We start from the raw sequence: 24,050 nt of genomic DNA on the forward strand, positions 1-24,050 counted from the left end.
GTGCTTCTCACATCCACAGCGCCAAATCCTCAGGGCACAGTTAACAAGTGAATGAGGCGACCCTCCCGCCAGGCCGGGCAGTGCCAGGTGCCCTTCCCCTACCCCACCAACACGACTGCCTAATCCCAGCCCCTTGGCCCGGCTGTGAAGCGGGTGCCCTGAGGACCCGGGTTAAAGTGGCTGAAGACAGAAAGGAAGAAGCCAGTGGGCCTAGACCCCCAACCCTGCTTCCCACCCCGCCTGCCTGTGCGCAGTGAGGCAGAAAGCACGGGGCGGCGTCCCTCTGTTCACTGCAGCGCAGACCCTGTGCCCACGACACGGACACACAGTGTCTCTCACCGCACGTGTTAAGGACTGACCCACCCGCCACGCAACGCCCCCAGGCCCAAAGCCACCCTGCAACAGCATGGACGCCACCCCACTCCCCAGCTCAGCAGCCCAGCGTGTGCCTGGCCGCTGCCCCCGCCCAGTGACGCCCATCAGACACCACCAGGGCAAACCCGGCCAATGAATTCCTAAAGGGGCTTCTCGGTTCTGCTGGCCACAAATGCACAGGAAGAGGGAAGACGCCTCCTCAAAGAGGCAGGTAAACCGGAAGGGCCCTGTGTGGCTGCTGCTGGACCGGGAAACTGCCAGGTCTGTTTCTTGCCAACGCTGAGGTCTGGGGATGGAGGGTGAGCTTTGGGCTGGCGTCAGTGGGGCCGGGGAGCGGATGACTCCACGCTGCCAGGCACAGACAGCTGCCTCAGCACAGAGGGGTGCGGGCAGCAGCTGGGGCCAGCAGGGCTCTGCTAGCTGGGTCCCCAGGGAGGCTGAAGGTGACACACGGGCCAGCGCAGGACAGCTCAAGTTGCTGCCCTGCCTGGCACTTTCCAGGACTGATGTCACCTCTGGGAGGTCAAGTACACCCCACAGCAGGAGCTGAAACTAAACGAGGAGCCCAGGGGCCCAAGACCACGTCATGCTGGCTGACGCCAGGAGCCTCAACACGGCCAGCAGTAAGAGCTCACAGAGGGTGCTGCCCTGAGCCACAGGAGGGCCTGCCAGTGCCCACCTCAGGCCAGCCGGGGCCTCCCTTGTTGCTATCTTGAGGGATGCGTCCTGCCCTGTCCAGCGGGACTCAGGCAGCGGGTTTGCTCTGCAGTCATCGAGCGCTTCCTGTGTGCTGGGCTCTGGGTCTGGCTCTTCCTCGGATGCCTGATGCCAGGGCCCGGAGCCAGCCCCGAGGCAGCCTGCCCAGCTGAAAGTCAGTGGCTTCTATTTCTGATTTTAATCCCAGCTCAGGTCTGGGGCTGCAGAAGCCCTGAGGTCTGTCCCGGCACAGCTTGGTGTGAGCTGCCTGCTGGGTCGAGAAGCCCCTGGCACACTGAGCTGATGCATGGTCCCCAGCGGGCCCTGGGCCAGCAGTCAGCTGGGTGGTTCCTGAGGGGGAAACCTAGACCCCGGACCCAGCAGCATCCCCCTCCCCAACCCTGCACATAGAACCCTCACATGGCAGATGGGGCCGGGGCCGGTGCCCCTCAGCAAAGGGGGCCGGCAGTGCCTGCTGGACGCAGGGTCGGTCTGGGCTGGGCACAGCGGGAGACACAGACCTGGAGGGGAGGAGGCTCCCGGGGCCGCTCAACTCCTGTCGGTAAAGCCGAGTCCACCTGCCGCGAAGAAAACCGCCTTCTCCCCAGAGACAGGGGCGGATGCCCGGAGGCCAGGGTCGCGGGGCGGCACCCCGTTCCCATCAAGTTCAAGCCACTCACAGCGACGCGCACAGACCCCAGCCCTGTCCCGGGACCCCACGGAAAGGTGAGCGGGATCCCCGAAACCTCCCCGCCCCCCCAGTCCCCGCGGGCACCTTGTGGCGGAGCAGCCTGTTGCGCACGCGGCCCCAGAGCCGAGCGCCGGTGTTGGGGGGGCGCTTGCTCCCCGAGTCTTCCAGCTCTAGGGGTTCGCCCCTCGCCTTCGGGCTGCAGTCGGGCTGGGGCAGGACGTCGGTCATGCCGGGGACGGGACGGGATGGGACGGGCCTGGAGAGAAGGCGCCTTTGGAGCTCAGCCCCGGCCCTGGCCCCGCACGTCCCGCGGGCAAGAGGCTCCGCTCCGCGCTCCGCGCTCCCCGCTCCCCGCACTCGTCCCTCCTCCCTCCGCTCTCCCCGAGGCTGCAGCCCAGGCTGAGCACCGCCCCCTCCGGCCCCTTCCCGGCCCCTCCCCCCCGCACCCCCCAACCATGAAAGCGACTCAGTGGAGGCCCCGGGGCGCCCCTCCGACACCCCAGCCCGGGTCCCACCCTGCCGCCCTCTCGAGGCCGCCCCCACCCACAGAGTAAAGTTTCCAGGAACCCCACAGCCCGTCCCTCCCCGCGGTCCCTGCCTTAACCCCTTCACCACCAAGCTGCTCCCAAGGCCAAGGGGGGGCGGCGAGCGAGGGCTGCATTTTGGGGGAAACACAGCCGCCCCCTTCCCTGCAAAACACGCTCCCGGCCCTGGGGTTGTGCTTCCCGACCCCTAACTCCCGCCCCAAGGTCCCTCCCTCAGGACCCGCTGGGGGACCTGGGCTCAGGAGCCTCCTCAGGTGAGGAATGTAAGGGAGAAAGAAGACTGTCAGGTGGGATCCCCGTGGGAATCAGGCCACTGATGTGCTCAGAGACGGGAGCAAAAGCCCGAAACCACCAGGGTCACAGATGTCCAGCCAGAGGGGTCACTTTTAACCAGGGCCCGTCACACCTCACCAGACAGGGTTTCTGCTGTCAGGGGCAGAGGACGCCACCCGTGTCTGTGCTGGGGGCCCGGAGGGAGAGAGCGAGCTTGTTCCTGACCCTCAAGTTAGTGACCTAACTGCAGACTAGGAGATGAATGATGTCTCAAGGTGACAATACAAGTTAGAGTATGGGGTTCAGAGGAAGAGAAAAGCCAAATCCCAAATGGTTAGACTACGCAAAGCCCAGGGGCTTGGGGGCATCACCCCACTGCAGACCCCGGGGCACGTAGGGAGGACACCAGTCTTTACACAGTGGCAACCAGGAACCAGGTCTTTCAAATACCCGCCTGCACGGAAGGCTCACATTTCTGTGATGCTGGTGTCACTGCGCTGTTTGACAGAGGTGAGGACGGGGGGCCAGGGAGATCCAGTTCCTGCCTAGGGTTAGGCAGTGCCAAGTGAGGAGGGAGAGGCCCCTGACGCCCTGGTGCTCGTGAGCACTGTGCCTTCCCCAAGCACGGATGATGCTTTGGATTCAAGAAGAAAAGCCAGGTAAGGCAGGTGGGTCGGGGCACAGAGACTGGCCCTCAGCACCCGGCGTCAGCCAGCAGGCGGCTGTCAGGATTTCTCTGCAGAGGCCTCGTGTGTTTGGAGAAGTGGGTGGCTTCCCTGCAGAGGCAGCCAGGACCTGGTCATAGTAAGAGCTGCCGTTCACCGAAGGTTGGCACGGACCAGGCATCAGGGATTAATTCACACAATCCTCCCAACTTCACGAAGTCGGAACCGGACTCCCCATTTGCCTTTGAAGAAAGGAAGGACTCCAACAGGCTGAGCAACTGTCCAAGGCCAGGACAAACTGGAATACAAATGGAGACCTGGCTAACCCCAAAGCCTATCCCCTGTCAGGGGTGCCCTGGTATGGCAGGACCTGGCCCTGTACTGCCTTCCGCCCGGGTGGAGGGGGCCTGGGGGGAGTCCTGTGGGGGCCTGTTGGGCCGGAACAGGGCCTCAGTCTTCACTGTCCCTGCAGAGGGGGGCAGACCAGCCCCGCTTCCTCCTGCATTCACACGCTACACCCACTTCCGCACACCAGCCGGCTGCCAGGGCCATGCACAGCCTCTGCACACCTGAGCTGCTAGATGGGTGGAGCCACAGCACCCTTGCCAGCGCCTCCTGAGGGCAGGGGGAGAGGCTGACAGAGGTAGGAACATGCCTGTGTCCCCCAACCAAGGCCTGAGTCGCCCTTCCTGGCCCATCCTTCACCTGCCCCTTCCTAGGCTCCAGGAGGGGCCAGGCAGCCCCCTCACCACTGGGACATCACAGAACTGCAGACCCCGGCACAGCCACAAACCACCTCCCCCAGGAAGGAGCTGCTCACCCCTTTGGGCTACACTGCTTAGTCCCACTCATGCCACTTTTTTTTTTTTTTTTGAGACGGAATCTCACTCTGTAGCCCAGGCTGGAGTGGAGTGCAGCGGCCCAATCTCAGTTCACTGCAACCTCTGCCAACCAGGCTCAAGCAATTCTCCTCCCTCAGCCTCCGGAGTAGCTGGGATCACAGGCACCTGCCACCATGCTTGGCTCATTTTTGTATTTTTAGTAGAGATGGGGTTTTGCCATGTTGGCCAGGCTGGTCTCGAACTCCTGACTTCAGGTGATCCACCCGCCTCGGCCTCCCAAAGTGCTGGGATTACAGGCATGAGCCACCGCGCCTGGCCCCAACTCATGTCACTCCAGAGGCAGTGACTGAAGGCCTAGTTGTGTGCCCTAACCCCCTTGGGGGTTAGGGCACCACAGAGATGTATCAAAGGCCAGCGCTCGACAAAGCTGCAGCCAAGAGGAGGCAGACGTGCACCTGTGCACCTACTACAAGCCACGCCCAGATGAACAAAGCCCTCACAAAATCCGGTATCACGGCCTCAGAACAGGACACACAAAAGGCCGTGAATGTCAAGAGAAAGGAGATTGAATTTCCCGCTGGAGGAAACCCGGGAGGGCTTCGTGGAGGAGGTGGGTCGGCGTGGGGCGCGCAGGGCTGTGGGGAGAGGCTGTCCACCCTCGCTGGGTCACAGCTTTACTCAACCTCCCTCTGGCAAACGTGCAGTGGCTGTTGTGTAACTGGCTGGTGAGGCGCCATGGTAACTGCTCACCATGTTGGCGCTGTGGTGCTCTTGGTGCTGCGGCTTGACTTCAGAACTGGCCCCTCACTGGCTCCCTGAGTCCCCTTCCCTCAGGCTGGGTCCCGTGCCACAGGGTGCAGGTTCCAGGAATGCGTGCCCCTCCCTGCCCTCCCTGCCGCCGGGCACATGGGAGAGACGGGCAGCATAAACCCTACTCCCAAAGCCCTACACGCCTCTGTCTTAGGAACTGCAGGCTCGGACTGGATGAAGGACGGCCAGCTGGTCTCTATGGTGACATCGGCACCTTGGCAGATGGGCAGCACAGCTGGGAGTCTTCCCCTGAGACGCTCATCTTCTCCTTCCTCCCTTATGGACTGGGGGCTTCCTCTGGGGACAGCACAGATTTCCTTCTCTCTCCAAAGTCCGACTCACTGCTTCCTGGGGTCAGTGGTCTTGGGTGGAAGAAGATCCGTGCAGGACAAATGTCCCCAGTGAGAGCAGCAGTCTGAATTCCAGTCCCTGCAGCCCACCACGGACCCCTCTCATCTTTGCTAGGCTCAGCTCAGGCGATCTGACTACCCAGAAAGTGGTCACACTCCCTCCTCCCGCACCCCTTTCACCCAGCCAGCCACACCGGGCAGAGGCCTCCTCGGAGGAAGTGGCCACACTCCACCCCAACCCCTGCCACCCAGCCACGACTGGCAGCACCCTCCTCGGACGACTTACAAGGCTCCCTGGCTATATAAACATAGCCTGGGTGGCAAGGCCCCCACAAACAGATGTCATTGCCTTTGGAATTAAAAACATTCCTGGTGGCTCATCCCATCCTCCTTCAGCCCTCCTCAGGCTCTCTGCCAGGGGAAGGTGAGGGGCTGCCCCCAGGGAGATGTGGGTGGGACCCCATGCTACACCTAGGAGGGGGCCATGCCACCTGGCACGGCTGCGATTGAGGTAAAATCAGGCTAAAGCGATCAGCAGCAGCATCAACGAGGAAAAAAGGTCAAGAGGGAATAACACACGTCCTGCGAGGCCGGCCAGCCGCGTGGCGGGAGGGGCAGGGATGGCAGCAGCTGCCTGGGTGACAGCTGGGGGTGGGGACAGCGTCCAGGCAAATCCTCCAGCCTGTGGGCACCAGGAGGAAGGTTCTGTCTCAGAATCTGGAAGCGCAGTGCCGCTTTTCTGGAGTGACCTCCTTTTTCCCACCAGCAGACGCTCACGTGCCCCAGCCCATACTAGAACCCCAGTTCCCTGTCCTCTGCTAGCACAAATGACTCCAGGCCCGGAGAGGGGGTTTCTGAGCAGCCAGCTAGACCAAGGCCACGGGCACCCCAGTTGGGAGAGAGCCTGGGAGCCAGCTGAGGGGAGAACCCCAAGATATGACCCAGGGGGTCCACAGCCCAAAAGGAGCCTGGCACCCAGCAGAGGACGAGGATGGAGAGGGATGTGGCTCGGGTCTGCCAAGAACCCTCCCTCCCTCAGCCCCGGAGGGTCACGGCATGGGGTGGGCGTCAGAGGAGCAGAGCTGGGGGTCAGGAAGGTGGCGGAGGAGAGCGAGGGTCCGAGGCTTTGGGGGGCTGCAGAAAGCCTGCCAGAGGGTCCTGACCAAAGCCAAGCCAGGCTCCCGGCTGAGAGAGCACCGATGGTGCCCAGCGCCCATGCAGACTTTGGTGGGGAGGATGGCACGTTCCAGGGCCAACTGTGGGGGTGGGTGGAGACGGGGGTGTCCTCCTAACTCGGTGGCTCTGTGGTCCCTGCGTTCTTACTGTGTGTTCTGACCATTTTCTGTACCTACCCTGACAAAACCTATGGCCTGGAAGGGCAAATGTCTTCCCAGAATGAGACGCTGAGACTCATTCCAGGTTTTTCTCCCCTCCCACCTGATACCTCTGGATATTCACAATGTTCAGGGCCTACATTAGGCCCGGAGACAGGAGCACCTGGCTCAGGGTCACCCAGTGGCCAGTGGTACAGCAGAGCCCAGGAGCTTCCATCCCTCCATCCATCATTCCATCCTTTCATCCATCCACCCATCCATCATCCATCCACCCATCCATCATCCATCCATCCATCCGGGGCCGGGAGAAGGGTCCAGTGTGGGCTCAAGGCTGAAGGTGGGCACAGTACAAGGAGGAGGCAGTCAGGGTGAAAGCAAGTTGCTTCACAGCCCAGACCTAAGCCTGCCCAGGGTAACCCACTGTGCTCCCAACTCCCCAAAGGCCCGCACCAGCTCATGGGGCACTCCGAGCACGTGCTGCTCCTCACACAGCTCCAGCCTCCCTCTGCCCGGTCACTTCAGGCTGGTGTCACCAGGGTGCTCTGTGGTTCTCTAGGTGCTCTAGAGGAGAGGAAGACACAGTCCACGAGCTTGTCTGTTGCAGGAGTGTCCTGAGAGCCTGTCCCTGGCAATGCCTAGTGATTCTCACAGCACACTGAGTCACGGAAAAGGGTAGTAAGTCCACTGGAGCCTTCGGGAACCTCTTGCTTATCTAGCACAAGACCCGCTGGGGACAGAGTGGGCAGGGCTGGCCCTCAGCACGCTGTCCCCAGCACTGGAGCCCCAGGCCGCTGCCTGCCCCTTCTCCAGGAAGGAGTGGTGTGGCCGGGTCTCCCAGCCTGAGGCGGGAGGGTCTGAAGCCCGCAGATGGGAGTGGGGTGGGCTAGCCTCCTGTTCCTTCTCCATCCTAGATTCCGGAACAATCCCTCCCACCCAAGCTCTGAGCTCAAGGTGGCCAGAAGCAAGCCCCGGGGAGCCAGGCACCTGGGCCAAGTCCTGCCTGCTGGCTGGGACTCGACGGCCACCTCTTCTGTCAGGGTTCAGTTTCCACAGCTGTCCGTCAGCTGCTCAGACCACACCAAGGGTCTCTGGTGATTCTTCTTCTTTGCTGAGGAGGTGTCCCTGCCTTTTTTCCAAATGAAATCTTAAGCCAAAGTCTCCCTGTCCACCTTGTCAGATAAAAGCTGAAGCAGACAGCGGCTTTCCCACCACCCCTCACCTGCCTCTCCCGGGAATTCCCAAGCCCAATGTGCAGAATCTGACGCGCACCCGCCGCCTGCCCTCCTACCAGAATGGACAGCCGAAACCTCAGCTTCTGTGGGTGGGTTCTGAGCAGTTCCCACGGCAGCTCTCCCTCAGGGGTGGGGATGTGTGGGCTCACGAGACATTGGGCGCTTTGCAAGGACGCCCCCAGGTCAGAGTGCCGGACTTGGAGCTCACATCTTATCTCCACTTCTCTCCCTGCTCTAGGAAATTCTGGGCTTTTGCTCTGCTGGTGTGGTTTCCTCGTCTATCTAGTCCGACAAGCAGGCGAGTCTGGGTCATCCTGCGTCTCGGGCCAGGTGAAGTCTTTCCGGAAGCCAGGGCAGCTCAGCTCTTGCCTCTGAGGGCACGAACACACTGTGCCCAGCCCTCTCTGCCCCAGCCCAAGGCTGCGGGCCCCCCGGGGCCTAGACCCTCCCCTAGCACCACCACCGTCCCTACCCCAGGCCACGGCAAGGGCAGGGCTGGCCATAAGGGGGCCGCTGGGGGTCTGCAGTGACTGCAGGCTTGAGGGAGGCCAGCAGAGCCCACCCTACATGACCCCATCAGCATTCACCTGCAGCCTCAGCCCTAACTCAAGGGATTCTCCGGCAACCCTAGGTTGCGTCCTCCTCCCAAGGTTTCAGAAAACACGGAGAAAGTGGGACAGCCCTGGGGCCGGTTCTTTGGGTTCCTCGGAGGAGGGAGCCCTCACCTGGAGGGAGGTTAGCTGCTGGGAGGAATTGACGCCTGCTGCTTTCACCCCCGCGGGTGCACTCAACACCCACGGACTCAGAGGGCACTCTCTGAAGGGTCACCTGAAGTTGTGGCCAGCTGAGAGCAAGCCCAGGGCCTGTGCCTCTGCGTGTGGGCCTCAGCATCCAGGGCTGAGAACACATTTGTCTGGGTTTGTCGGGGCGCTGGATGTTCTCAGGGCCTGAATGCGGCAGCCCCCGAGGTCCCTTCTGGACCGGCTTCTCTGCTCGCTGCCCACCTCTCAGAGGTGGGTCTGGGGGAGTGGGCGCCCAGCCTGCCTGCCGAGGTGGCACTTCCCTTGGGGGATGGGGGAGGAGGAAGCTGGGGGAGAAGCAGCGGGAGGGGGAAGCTGTTGGGGAGGGAGCGGGGGGAGGGGGAAACTGGCTCATGCCTCCATCTGCTTCCTGTTGGATGCTTCCTACCCAGAACCCACTGGGCAGAGTCCAGGCTCCCCAAATCAGGAACGCCTGGGAGGGGGAGGCGGCGGAGCAGGGCTGACAAGAGGTCTGTGCTCCCCGTCTGGAAAAGCTCTCGACGGCACGGTGGGCACTCTTGAGGGATCCTGCCCCTGACTTCCCCCACCCAGGACAGGCTTTGTTGCCCACTCTCCAAGGACAGCCAGGCGTCCAGACCTGCTGTGAAGAGGGACAGCAGGTGGAAGTCTGGGCTGGAGAACAAGTTTGCCAGAAACAGCAGGGGCGGGCGGGGATAGGGCAGGACATGGCCGCCATCACTGGGCCCTGGGAGGAAGCAGGAGTGGAACCAGGCCTGGGCTCGGCCTCCCGGTCCTCGAGTGCCTGGGGAACTGGCACGGGGTGGAGCGGCAGAGGGAGGAATCCTCGTGGGCCAGCCGTGAGGGCGGCAGGCAGCAGGGATGCAGAACTCCCATGCCAGGGGCAGACGCTGGGCCCGACGTGCGCTCCCGGCCTTGGCAGGTGACGACGACAGGGGCTGGGGATACGCATGGGGGAATCAAAGGGAAAGGCCTGTATCCTTCCCAGTTGCACCAAGGCCTCCCTCGGGCCTGGGGCCAGGCCCAGCTGTGGGGAATGTGGCCCACACAGGAGGCCTGAAGGATGAAGGGGCGGTGGGGGGAGGCACTGAGGACCCACACTGCCGGCCCTCTGTCATCTCCTGGGAGGGATCCCGGCACTCAAGGCACACCCATGAAGAACGAGACTGAGCCAGAGCCGGAAGGGGTCTGGTCTAACATCCCAGGGCCCCCAGGACCCACGGGACCTTCAGGCAGAGTCAACCGGGGCAAGAGACCCCTTGGGGGCCAGAGGGAGGGAGGTGGGGCGAGCAGCCCTTGACTCCTGCCCTAGTGCACTCCTGCCACATGTTCACTGCAGCCTCCTCGTGCTCTGCAGAGTAACTGAAACCAGAGCTACGCCGGCCACTGACAAAGGGCCCTTGTTCTCAGCACTGCACTCGCCCTGTGCTCGGCTGACTGCACCAGGCCAGGCTCAGAGCTGCCGCGCTGGGTTATGGCAGGGAAACCACAGGCCTGCAGGCTGTGAGGGCTCCAGCCTCAGCTCCCTGCCCCGACCACTAGAGGGTCAGCAGAGCCGGGTCTGACCCCACAGGTTAAGAAAACAACAGTGCCTCAGCCAGCCAAAGGCCCAGACCCAGTAGGTCACTTGTAGGTGGCAGCCTTTAGGAGGCGCTGCTGGACAAGTGACACCCAGAACCCCTGCAGGAGGTGGCCGACAGGGTGCCCAAACCTGCCAGCTTAGGGCAAACCTCGTACTGGCTCCACGCCAGGCCCCATATCAAGGGATTTACGGTGCTCACATTCAGTCCTTGTCACAGCCCGCCGCACAGGTCAGGAAGCTGAGGCTTAGCGAGGCAGAGACGCACTCTGTCCTCCTGACTACCAAGTGAGAGAGCTAGACTCAGCCCCACGAGACCGGCCTGGCCGCAAAGCCCTGCAGCATGGCTGAACGGCCCAAGCCCTCCTGTTTTCTCTACCAGATGGTGAGGTCCTGGTCGTTCTTTGCATACACAGCACAGGGCCTGCCATTTAGAGGACGTATCATCAACAGAAACAAGTGAATAAACCAATGAAAGTGTGGAAGTGCACGCCACAGCCCTGACCAGCTCTGCCAGGTATGTGAGGTCCTTTCAGTCAGTGCTGAAGGTGGAGCAGAAACAGTTATCCGCATTTAATCAATGAAGAAACTGGGCCAGACGTGGTGGCTCACACCTGTAATCCCAGCACTTTGGGAGGCCCAGGTGGGCAGATCACCTATGGTCACGAGTTTGAGACCAGCCTGATGAACATAGGGAAACCCCATTGCTACTAAAAATACAAAAATTAGCCAAGTGTGGTGGCGCACGCCTGAAATCCCAGCTACTAGAGACGCTGAGGCAGGAGAGTCGCTTGAACCCGGGAAGTGGTGGTTGCAGTGAGCTAAGCGTGCACCATTGTACTCTAGCCTGGGTGACAGAGCAAGATTCTGTCTCAAAACAAACAAGCAAACAAAAATAAATGAAGAGACTAAGGTGCCAAGAGGTCCAGAGACTGTCCCTCGGCCCCAGGTGACTGCATGCACACTTGATGCCTCTAAATCGCTTATCAGGGAAGCAAAGGGCAGATGCAGGAAGGAGGGTCAAGGAGTAGGGACACTTGACCCGGGGAGAGAAGGCCGGGGCGGGGCAGGGGCCCAACTGTGTGCTTCAGCTACAGGAGGCTAACAGTGACCGTCACACCCCAGGGTCATAGGCCCTCCTGTCTATTACAGCTGGGAGTCGGGGGCTGGGGGTGGAAGACAGACTTTGGGTCTGGAGAGAAGGAGGCTGTGCAGTCTCCATCCTCAGGGACGGGGCTCTTTTTCTCACCAAAAGGCAGGAACGTTTTGGGTGGAAACAACCCAAATGTGCACAGATGGGTGGATAAACAGACGTGGCACCTACATCCATGGACGGACGGACAGACGGATGAACAGACATGGCACCTACATCCACAGATGGATGGACGGACAGATAAACAGATGTGGCACCTACATCCACAGATGGATGGGTGTATAAATGGATGTGGCACCTACATTCATGGATGGATGGACGGACAGATAAACAGACATGGCACCTACATCCACGGATGGACAGATGGATGGATAAACAGACGTGGCACCTACATCCACGGATCAACGGACAGACGGATAAACAGACGTGGCACCTACATCCACAGATAGATGGGTGTATAAACAGATGTGGCACCTACATTCATGGATGGATGGACGGACAGATAAACAGACATGGCACCTACATCCACGGATGGACAGACGGATGGATAAACAGATGTGGCACCTACATCCACGGATGAACGGACGGATGGATAAACAGATGTGGCACCTACATCCACAGATGGATGGGTGTATAAACAGACGTGGTACCTACATCCATGGATGGACAGACGGCTAAACAGACATGGCACCTACATCCACGGATGGACAGGCGGATGGATAAACAGACGTGGCACCTACATCCACAGATGGATGGGTGTATAAACAGACGTGGCACCCACATCCATGGATGGACAGACGGACGGATAAACAGACGTGGCACCTACATCCACGGATGGACGGATGGATGGATGAACAGATGTGGCACCTACATCCACAGATGGATGGGTGTATAAACAGACGTGGCACCCACATCCATGGATGGACGGACAGACGGATAAACAGACGTGGCACCTACATCTATAGATGGACAGATAAACAGACGTGGCACCTACATCCAGGGACGGATGGACGGATGGATAAACAGATGTGGCACATACATCCATGGACAGACTATGGATAAACAGACATGACACCTACATCCACAGATGGATGGACAGACAGGTAAAGAGAGTGGTACCTATATCCACGGACAGAGAGACAGACAGACAGACAAACAGACGTCCTACATCCACGGACGGACGGACAGACAGATAAAGAGAGTGGCATCTACATGCAGAGAAATCATATCCAGTCTCAGAAAGAAAGGAAATTCAGACACACGACAGCATGTGGGTAAAGCTCGAGGACGTGAGGAGGGCAGATGCTGTCTGACTCCACCTACGAGGGGCTCCCAGAGCGGATGAATTTCTACAGACAGAAAGCAGGCAGGTGGGTACCGGAGGCTGAGGGCGCAGGAGTGGGGAGTTATTTAATGCGGATGGGGTTTCAGCTGGGAAAAGTAAACAAGCTCTGGATCCGGATGTTGGCAATGGCTGCGTATCACTGAATTCACATGCTGCCGCCAAGCTGTGCATCTAAAAATTATTATTATAATCTTTTGAGACGGAGTCTCGCTCTGTTGCCCCAGCTGGAGTATCACAGCGTGATCTCAGCTAACTGCAACCTCCGCCTCCCGGGTTCAAGACATTCTCCTGCCTCAGACTCCTGAGTACCTGGGGCTCCAGGTACGCACCACCACGCCCAGCTAATTTTTAATTTTTGTAGAGACGGGGTTTCGCCATGTTGGCCAGGCTGGTCTTGAACTCCTGACCTCAGGTGATCTGCCCACCTTGGGCCTCCTAACCTGCTGGAATGACAGGCGTGAGCCACTGTGCCTGGCCCCTAAAACTTATTAAAATGGTAACTTTATGTTATGTTTATTTCACTACAATCTTTTTTTTTCCCAATGGAGAAAGAGTCTTGCTCCATCACCCAGGCTGGTGTTTGATCATTAGCTCACTCTCACCTCCTTAGCCTCCCGAGTAGTTAACAGCTAAACCATGTGAGCTACTGTACCTGGCTTCTACCACTATTTTTTCTTTAAAAAGAGTAAAGGCTGGGCACAGTGGCTCACACCTGTAATCCCTGCACTTTCAGACACCAAGGCAGGTGGATCACCTGAGGTCGGGAGTTTGAGACCAGCCTGGCCAACATGGCAAAACCCCATCTCTACTAAAAATATAAAACTTAGCTGGGCTTGGTGGCAGACACCTATAGTCCCAGCTACTCAGGAGGCTGAGGCAGGAGAATGGCTTGAATCCGGGAGGTGGAGGTTGCAGTGAGCCAAGATCTCGCCACTGCACTCCAGCCTGGGTAACAGAGTGAGACTCTGCCTCAAAAAAACAAATAAATAAACAAACAAAACAATAAAAACAGATGCCATCGGATTTGCCAATCTGGGCTCCATGGGCCATTCCCAGTCCTGAGGCAGGGGACTGGCCTTAATGATCTCTAAGTGTCAGTTCTAATAGCTCTGATCTCTCTCACGCTTCCAGGCAGCAGGTCAAGAATGTCACGGAAATGACCCCTTCCTCCCACCCCCTCCCCTGTCAGACACGGGCTCCTTGGAGGGAAAGGGAGAAAGGGATGAAGGGGAGGGACCCTATCAGGCCCAAACTTTTCCTCCGGGGGTGAGGGTGAGCTGGAGCATCCAGAGGGTCGGAGCCTCCTTCCTGGCCTGGAACCCTGCCCCTCCCACCATGGGGTCTTCGGCGCGTCTATGCCCAGGGAGGGCTGCCCTGGCTGGCTTTTGCGGGGACGTGGAGCCGCCTCCCAGGCACAAGTTGCAGAGGGAGTGTGGGGTGGGGCTGTCCATGCCTGCATTGCCCTAGGGAACCACCAAGCTGGGGAGGGGGTCCAGGGGTGCTGAGGCCTCCTCCGGCGTAAGCAGCTCCTTGGTCTCAGACCCTTCTCCAGTCTGGGGTCAGCGGCAGAAACAGAGCTGGGGAGCCCCAAGGGAAAGCCCTCTCCTGGGGCCCAGACAGCCAAATGCTGGACCCTGGGAATATGCTAATCAGCCAGCGGGTAGGTTGCAGTTGGAACGGCAGGGCTGGAAATAGAGCAGAATAAACAGACAGGAGTCCCCTGGGACCCGGAGCCAGGCCAGACGACGCAGTGGGGGCTCCCGGCTGAGCGGCCACGGGGATGGGGTCCCTGAGTCTGGGGCCTCGTCCAAGTGCTAACGAGCTCTGAGACTGTGGCTGCCTCACTCACCCTTGCAGGTCTCCATTTCCTTCTCCCCAGAAAACACGACTGGATTAAATGCTCTCTAAGACTTCTTCCGGGTCGGGCGCGGTGGCTCACCCCTGTAATCCCAGCACTTTGGGAGGCTGGAGCAGGAGGATCACCTGAGGTCAGGAGTTCAAGACTAGCCTGGTCAATATGGTGAAACCCCGTCTCTACTAATAATATAAAATTTAGCTGGGTGTGGTGGTGGGCGCCTGTAATCCTAGCTACTCAGGAGGCTGAGGCAGGAGAATCACTCGCACGCGGGAGGCAGAGGTTGCAGTGAGCTGAGATTGCACCATTGCACTGCAGCCTGGGCAACAGAGTGAGACTCCATCTCAAAAAAAAAAAAAAAGAATTTTGGCAGAAACCTCCATGAATCCTCTCCTTGTACTCATTCCTTATACTTGATTGCTCACACCTCCCTGCCACCCTGCGGAAGGCCGGCTGGGCTCCCAAATTTCCCAGGGGCCTCCCACACATTCCTGCCTCCTGCGAGCGGCCAGGCGCGTCCTCCCCTCTCATCCCTCCTCCCAACAACCCACCTTCCTTCCTGCAGATTCGGAGCCTCCCTACCTTGCTAGAGCAACAGAGCCTTGGCCAGCGACTGGGCTCCAGCCCTTAGATACAACGATTTCTATAAAGACTATCAAGTACTTTTAACAATGTATCTAACAAGGTGCTTAGGAAGACTACATCTAGGCCCAGAGAAAAGGAGGCTTATAATAGTTCATGAAAATAGAAAAACAAGGCCAGGCATGGCGCCTCACGCCTGTCATCCCAGCACGTTGGGAGTCCCAAGGTGGGAGGATCACCTGAGGTTGGGAGTTCGAAACCAGCCTGACCAACATGGTGAAACCCCATCTCTACTAAAAATACACAAAAAATTAGCGGGGCGTGGTGGTGCCCACCTGTAATCCAAGCTACTCAGGAGGCTGAGCCAGGAGCATTGCTTGAACCCGGGAGGCGGAGGCTGCAGCGAGCCAAGATTTCGCCACTGCACTCCAGCCTGGGTGACAGAGCAAGACTCCATCTCAAAAAAGAAAGAAAATAGAAAAATAGACGAAACACACCTGATTAAATCTACATAAAAATGTTCTCCAGAAGGGATCCCGGAGGGGTGGGAATGGAGATGGGTTGGGCGAACTGCGAGTGGGGATGGGCTGGGGGGAGGGGGAGGGGGAGTGGGGATGGGTTTACATTTCAAGTCTCTGCTTCTACTGCAATTTTCTTTCTCTGCAAACGTTGCTTTTGCTGTTGGAAAAGCCAGTGCTTCCAAATCACTCTTGTTCCACCTCCTCCTTGAAGCCTCCCTAATTCCAGCCCATGATGACCTTTCTGCCTTTGAATTCCCGCGGTACAATCTTCCGTCTCATTATTTACAGTAGGAGGCAGCAGGGCATCTAGAAACGGGCTCTGGAGGTGGCTGTGCGCCCCGGCTCGCTGCTGGGCACATAGCCTTGGCCAGCTCCTCCATTCGCCTCTCTAACCGTGATGACATTCCTACCCCACAGGGCCCTGGGAGGGACCCGAGACGGCAAATGTCAGCATTTACCCCAAGCTGGACTCGTCCTAGGCGCTGGCATGGGCGTGGTTATTGTGATTGGTACTGCGTTGTTCTGCAGGAGAACATGGACCAATATTCTTGTCTTTCCAACTGACAGGCCAGGACCCCACACCTGCAGAGCGCCAGTCCTGGGCTGGGGACCTCACAGATGCACTCGAAGGGCACCTCCTGCTCTTTTCTTATTTTTTCTTTTTTGAGAGAGAATCTCACTTTGTCTCACCCAGGCTGGAGTGCAGTGGTGCGATCTCAGCTCACTACAACCTCCGCCTCCCGGGTTCAAGTGATTCTCCTGCCTCAGCCTCCTGAGGAGCTGGGATTACAGGCACACACCACCATGCTTGGCTAATTTTTGTATTTTTAGTAGAGATGTGGTTTCACCATGTTGGCCAGGCTGGTCTCAAACTCCTGACCTCAAGTGATCCACCCGCCTCAGCCTCCCAAAGTGCTAGGATTATAGGCGTGAGCACCACACCCAACTAATTTTTGTATTATTAGCAGAAACAGGGTTTCGTCATCTTGGCCAGGCTGGTCTCAAACTCCTGACCGTGTGATCCACCCGCCTCGGCCTCCTGCTCTTTCCCATGTATGCTCCTCCTCCTCCTTTCTCCCAGGGGCACCAGGCACAAGCGTCCTCTGCCCAGAGGGCTGCAAGACCAAGGAGGCCTAACAGCCACCAGCCACACCAGGCCCCCTGCCTAGGCTGGGGGATGTCCTGACAAAGGCCTGAGATGCGGGGCCCCGAACAGGGGATGGAGTGGGGTCTTCCTCACACACTGCCCACAGAGGTGCCTTGGCCGAGGGACTTAGCCTCAGTACCCCCGAGTCCTCATCTGTAAAACGGGGAGAAGGGACTGTCACTCTCCTTGGAGGGAAAGGACCAGGATCATGCGAGGAGATAACTTTGGGGAGGGCCTCCAACAGCACCAGTGCCGCAGTCTGTCTGTCACTAAAGGCCGCCCCACCCCAGCCCGCCGCTTGGACTCCTGCCCCACTGCCCCATCAGGCGACCAGCGCTGAGGCCAAAGGGCCCCTTGTTTTCTCTACAGGGGCCGGTGGGAGGGGCTTAGAGAGAAATGGGGGCCCCAGAGGCAAGTGTCTTCCTCCTGCCTTTCCCTCAGGTCCCCTGAACATCCCGAGGGCTGGGTCCTGTCTCAAAGCCACCTCTGGCTGTGTCCGGGAGCCTGACTGCATTCCAGAGGCCGGTGCCAGTTCCCTTCCTTAGACGGGAGGCCGGATGGGAGGTGGGGACATGCCGTGGGCACAGACTGTTCCGTGGCTCCGTGGGGCCTGGCTTTGTGGGAAAGCTCCATTTGGACCTTCACCAGCCTGGCCATCCACGGTGGCTCCGACGGCAGTCAGGGGGCGAGACTTTCTGAGCCACGGTGCGCCCCTGGGGACGCCTCCCCTACCTGAAGCAAGGCTGGTGAGAGGGCCCACAGCAGAGGGCCAGGGAGCCCTGAGTGCTGGGACTTCAAAGGCCTCCAGGGGACTCTGGCTCTGAACTGCCCGCTCACAGACCCAGGTCAGCTGGCAGCTGGGAGGTTTGTGTTTCTTTTAATATCAACTCCCAGGCATTTAACATTCCTCGAAGCTTAAACACAGAAACATGTTCCTTACCAGACCCTGCCTTCTGCTTTGCCAATCATAACCTGGCTTCCCCGCTCCCCCACTGCCTCCATCTGCTCCTGTCTCCAGGATGCCTGGAGTGATGGATGGTGTGTTTCCCCCGGGGCTCGTGCAGTTGAGTGAGGAGGAGGAAAGCGCTGGAGCTGAAGGGGCTGAAGGGGCTGAGGTCTGGAGGGGCTGGGGCCCACCGTGCCCACGAAGCTGGCTGGCCGGCACACCCTCTTAACTCTTCTATTCCACGGCCACCATGGCCAGGGAGTGCGGCGTGGAGGCCACTCCTGTCTCTTGCCTAGGGGTCACCTGGGGCTGGATGGGCCAGCCCAGAACTCCTCCGTGCCTGTGCCTCTAGCCCAGCCCAGGGACAGGGAGATGGGGCTCCCATCCCTTATCCCTGCAGAGAGCAGCTTCCAGGGATTGGATTTCTAAGGCCCATTTCCCAGATAATGGAGGACTGGCTGGCAGTGGCCAAGCGGCCCTGTCTCCCTAGCGGTGAGCATCAGACAGAGACGTGTTTAGGAACACGGGGCAGACGCAGGGGAGGTCAGGCCCCTCCCCGCGGGCTCCCAGTTCCAACACTGGAGCCTGAGACGGGGCGGGAGTGGGAGACCCACACAGCTCCCCAGCGGCAGTGCTACCAGCGCCTCCATTTAAGAGCCAGACACCAAACTTGGTGGCCTTGACAGTGCATCTGAGGACAAACGCTTCCTGCAAAAAAGCATCGTCCGCTCCCTGCTGTAGATGGAGCCGTCACAGCCTGCACCTGGATGGCCTCTGGGCCACCGTGAAGCCCAGTACCCCCGACGCCCGAGGCTCCATCCCAGTGTGCATCCATTCCTGTCTCCCCGGCTTGCATGCTCACAGAATCCACCTCCAAACCAGACCACTGTGGCACAGCACGAGGCCACCAAGGTGCCAGACAGGAGCGGGGATGGCTCCATGCTGAATGCAACCACCACACCCCACCCCCTACGCACCTTTTCCCGCTCCCAAGCCTAGTTCTCTTAATGGGTTGGTGAATAGCAGCCATCTTCAAAATGGGCAGAATGTTTTAGAGTTACAGACGGCACACGAAGGCATAGAGGCTCTTTTTTTTTGGAGATAGGGTCTCGCTCCATCACCCAGGATTGATCTTGGCTTGTTGTAACCTCTGCCTCCCAGGTTCAAGCGATTCTCCTGCCTCAGTCTCTCGAGTAGCTGGGATTACAGGCACCCGCCACCACACCAGGCTAATTTTTGCATTTTTAGTAGAGACAGGTTTCACCATGTTGCCCACGCTAGTCTCCAACTCCTGACCTCAGGTGATCCATCTGCCTCGTCTTCCCAAAGTGCTGAGATTACAGGCATGAGCCACTGCGCTCAGTGGCATAAATGCCCTTCACCTGAGGCGCAGCCTCTACCAACACCCACTAACACCCAGAGTCCACACCCGAAGCCACGGACTCCCAATGCAGTGGAGTGAAGTCCAGCAACGCTCGCAACAAGTCAGAGACACCCCCCACCCACCCCCCAGCAGGACCCTGGGTCCTGGCAGAACAGCAAACGCGCGGGCCACGTGCCTCACTCTGGCCCCACGTCAATGGTGGACACTGCCCATCACACAGACTCTCCCCTCCTGCTCACCGACGCGCCTCAGGCCTTTCTCAACACGGCGTTCCGGGAAAAAGCGCCCAGAGACTAAAGCTGGGGTGTGAAAGCAGCGAGTCGTTTCCATCCCGAGGAAGTGTGGATGACCCGCCTTGGGAGCCGGCCACACCTGGGCTGCGGAGTGTGGATGACCCGGGCACACCTGACCCTCAGAGTGTGGATGACCCGGGCACACCTGGGCTACCGGCCACAGTCAGCAGCCGCCTCCAGCAGGGGGGCAGCACTCCAGCCAGCTCGGAAGCAGAATCACAGAGGAGCACGCTCCTTGGCCAGGATTCCTTCTCACGGCAGCTCCACCAGCCTCGCCCCGGGCCCGGCCTCACCCCCAGCCTCACCGCGGGCCCAGCCTCACCCCCGGCCCCACCCCTTGCCTGGCCTCACACCCCCGGCCCCGCCCTGGCCCCACCCCTGCCCGCCCTCACCTGGATCTGCCCCTTGCCCATGATCTTGTCCACGATCTCGTTGTTGTCCTTGTTGACCTTGCTCTTGTCATAGCACTTCTCATAGCACAGGATCCTCAGGGACTGAGACCCCTCCAGTTCGATCTCAAACTCCTGCGGAAACACGGGACAAAGGGCCCTGAACTTCCCCGGCACGGAGACCTGGCTTTCTGGCAGGTGTGGGACTCCACAGCCTGTGGAGAACACACCAGATTTCCCAGGACTCTGAGGCCTCCCATCCCTCACGGAGCCTGCGGGGACTGAGCCGGCACCGCAGGGTCTGATGCCCAGACACACACAGTGATCGGACTCCAGAGGAGCAGGCAGCAGAGAGCGGGGAGCGGACGGAGCTGGTCTAGCAACAAACCGGTTTGCCATCCCTGGCAGACAGGTCATGAGCTCCGGGTGGTGGGGCACACTCAGTGCAAACGCGGGGGTCCCGGCACAGACGCCAGCCCCGCCACTCACCCCATCTCACCACGGGGCGGTGGGGCACACTCAGTGCAAACTTGAGGGTTCCCGCATAGACGCCAGCCCCGCCACTCACCCCATCTCACCACGGGGCGGTGGGGCACACTCAGTGCAAACTCGGGGGTTCCCGCACAGACGCCAGCCCCGCCACTCACCCCATCTCACCACGGGGCGGTGGGGCACACTCAGTGCAAACTAGGGGGTCTCCGCACAGACGCCAGCCCCGCCACTCACCCCATCTCACCACGGGGCGGTGGGGCACACTCAGTGCAAACTTGGGGGTCCCCGCACAGACGCCAGCCCCGCCACTCACCCCATCTCACCACCGGGTGGTGGGGCACACTCAGTGCAAACTAGGGGGTTCCTGCACAGACGCCAGCCCCGCCACTCACCCCATCTCACCACGGGGCGGTGGGGCACACTCAGTGCAAACTTGGGGGTTCCCGCACAGACGCCAGCCCCGCCACTCACCCCATCTCACCACAGGGCGGTGGGGCACACTCAGTGCAAACTAGGGGGTCCCCGCACAGACGCCAGCCCCGCCACTCACCCCATCTCACCACGGGGCGGTGGCGCACACTCAGTGCAAACTTGAGGGTCCCCGCACAGACGCCAGCCCCGCCACTCACCCCATCTCACCACGGGGCGGTGGGGCACACTCAGTGCAAACTCGGGGGTCCTCACACAGATGCCAGCCCCGCCACTCACCCCATCTCACCATGGGGCGGTGGGGCACACTCAGTGCAAACTCGGGGGTCCCCGCACAGACATCAGCCCCGCCACTCACCTCATCCCACTTGGGCTCTGCTGTGTCCCGGAACACCCTGGTTTTGGCTTTGCTGACAAAATAGCCGAAGGAATCCACCTCCAGGGTACAGTACAGGTCTGCAGGGGAAGGACAGGCGGAGATGTGAGTGAGGCCGAGAGCCTGTGAGCGGGACCAGGGCAGGATGCACCATGCTCAGGAAGGAGGACACCGTGTCTGTCCCTTACACCTCAGCTTTCTCCTCCCTGAATTCCGGGGCCATCTGGCTCCTCCTGCTCCCCCGCCCCCTTCTCAGGAGGCTCTGCCCTCCCTCCCTCAGCCCCCCCTCAGCCCACCCCACACTCTGGCCTCCTCTTCCCTCTAAAGGGTCCTTAAACATGCCGTCTCCAAATCTCCCTCACCATGGAGACGTCACCGCAAAGTCTTCACCGACCCGCCTGGTGCCACCTTTCACCATGACACTGGTGCCCACGTCTCAGCAGCGGCACCTGGGGTGGGAGGTGCTGGAGGCGGTGAGTCACCCTGCCTCAGGGTCCTGAATGCCTGCCTGCAGCAATCCCTGTGGCTGTGATGACCAGCGACACCCCACACCCCCAGGCCCAGCGCTGAGGTTCCCTCCACTGCACTCAACACCAACTAAAGGGACCTTCGCTTCCTGAGCGTCCCGTCTCTCTCCCCGCAGGACGTAAACACCAGGTGGAGAGAAGCCTTGGGCTTTCCTGCACCCCGCAAGACCACGAACAGGGCTGGGTACCCAGCTGGCACATGGCGAATGAAGCTCCCTGCCCGCCCCCCGCCCCCCCACCCCCCCTCGCCCAGAGCTCCAGGTAACAAAGCGGTGGAGACGGGGGCGGGAGGGCAGGGCCAGGGGCTTTTCCGTCTGGAACCTGGAATTCAGGCTGAAAATCTATCTTGGGACCCACCTGCTGAGCCCACAGTGCTGGCACGGACCCCAGGCCTCTGCAAACCACACCTGCCCTGGGCTCAGACCTGGCAGTCCCCCACCTTGAGGGGAGCTGCTGAGCTTGTTCCCAGGAACTAGAGGCGGTGTCAGGGGAGCCTTTGGGACACTAGGCCAACCCTCTGCGGTGTGAACCAAGGGGGCAAGGGGCAGAGATCAGAGGGCAGGCACGCGTGCAGGTGGCTCACACCACTTGGTCCCTGGAGCTGCCCAGCTGGGCAGGTCTCCATCAGACAGGCTGGGTTCAGTCACGCCTGTCATCCCAGCACTGTGGGAGGCCGAGGCCGGCAGATCACCCGAGGTCAGGGGTTTGAGACCAGCCTGGCCAACATGGTGAAACCCCATCTCTATTAAAAATACAAAAATTAGCCAGGCATGGTGGTGCATGCCTGTAATCCCAGCTACTCAGGAGGCTGAGGCAGGAGAATTGCTTGAACCCGGGAGGCAGAGGTTGTGGTGAGTCAAGATTGTGCCACTGCCCTCCAGCCTGGGCAACAGAGTGAGACTCCATCTCAAAAAAAAAAAAAAAATCAGTTTTCCCACAGAAGGGAGAGTGCAGCTACTCCAAGAAGCCTCCGGCTGGGGCAACAGGAAGGAGACCGGGGCGGGTATCAGACCACACGGAGCGTGGCTGTGGGTTCGCAGGACAACGCAGAGGTGCTGAGCATCCTGGCCTGGCCCTGACCTGGGAGGGGCTGTGTGTCTGGGATGGGCCATGAAGCGCTGTCTTCACGACTGATCTTGGTGTGAGCAAACCCCTCTTCAGGGGCTGGGGAACAGCTCCCGGGGCCAGAGCAAGGGTTCCAGAGTCAGACCTTCCAGGTCCACATTTCGCTCTGCACACATCACCTGACTTCTCTCCCGGGTTCCCCATCTGCACTACAGGAACGGCCTTGGTGCCATCACCCTGGGCCTGCCTGTCCGGAGGCCGTGAGTTTAGCGGGACATGAACCCACGCTGCAGATACAGGGCCTCGCCTCTGAGTGAGAACAGACATGTGAGGGGCGGGGTGGGGGAAGGGAGTGAGGATGCTCTGGGGGTAAGGAGAGACTCCGGAGCAGCTCAGCTGGGTTCTGGCACCTGCCCAGGCTGGGAGGCAGAAAGTCTGCGCCATGCCATGGCTGGGCTCCCCGAGGTGAGGACAGGGCTCCCTAAGGTGAGGACCTCCCGGCACACGGGCAGCAGGAGAGGGAGGAGGGCAGCATCTGGGTGCTGCGGAGACACGGGCGGGCGGCACAGTCCCAAGGCACTCACTAGCCAGACGCACCTCAGCAGCAGCCCCCAGGAAGGGGAGTCTGTGGGTTTCAAGAGGATTCAGGAAGCTTCCACCTTAACCAGCCACCCCAGTGACGGTGCGGGGGTCCTGGCCAGACTATGAGAAGCACCCGAAAGGGAAGAGCTCGGGCTCTGGGCGCGGAAGACGTGGACTCTGCTGTACCACCTGCTACCGTGCGACCCCAGGAAGGACCTGGAACCCTCCGAGCCTCAGTATCCTCGTGGGTAAAACAGGGATGGTTTCTGTGACATCAGCGGGATGCTGGAGGTTCAGAGCGGGCCATGAGCCCAGAAGGCTTTGAACCCACCACAGGCTTTGAACGCGTGTGCTTGCCCACACACCGGCCTATACGCAGCCCACGCCGGCCCACACGCAGCCCACACCGGCCCACATGCAGCCCACGCCGGCTGGCCACGCTCTCGCTTTCCCCAGTGCACAGCAGGGGCTCTGCAAATTGGTGATTTCACTCAGCATCTCTGAGTCCTGTTCATCCCAGCGTAAAGGAAGCCTGGTTCCTGGCCTCAGAGAACTCACAGTGGGAGCAGCACGTTGTGAGTGACAAAACAGCGCAGCGGCTGCTAAAACCAGCTTGCAGGAAGAAGGGAGGCCAGTTCACCCCGGGAACTCAGGGAGGCTTCCTGGGCAAGGCCGATCTAACGGCCACGGTGTCACCTCTGCATGGGGCGCGGCAGGGAGGGGGCGAGGGCAGACTGCACCTGCCAGTGAGGAGAGGAGTGGGAAGGGCAAGTGGAGAGGGAGGAGTCAGGAG

General features: G+C 60.1%; 1 protein-coding gene across 3 annotated transcripts in view; it reads right to left on the reverse strand.

The window, feature by feature from the left end:
• The window catches only part of ABR (ABR activator of RhoGEF and GTPase), a 159,275-nt gene that overhangs the window by 25,287 nt on the left and 109,938 nt on the right, over positions 1-24,050 (reverse strand). For all 3 annotated transcript variants that reach the window (XM_064378165.1, XM_064378166.1, XM_064378167.1), the window contains 2 exons: positions 21,066-21,163; positions 19,790-19,921 (listed from right to left, as the gene is read on the reverse strand). In XM_064378165.1, the coding sequence (XP_064234235.1) occupies positions 19,790-19,921; positions 21,066-21,163 (230 nt within the window). The remainder of the gene's footprint in view (positions 1-19,789; positions 19,922-21,065; positions 21,164-24,050) is intronic.

This window comes from Aotus nancymaae, unplaced genomic scaffold (genome assembly GCF_030222135.1).
Source record: "Aotus nancymaae isolate 86718 unplaced genomic scaffold, 86718_ANA_hifiasm-v0.15.2.pri h1tg000018l, whole genome shotgun sequence".
Taxonomy (NCBI): Eukaryota; Metazoa; Chordata; class Mammalia; order Primates; family Aotidae; genus Aotus; species Aotus nancymaae.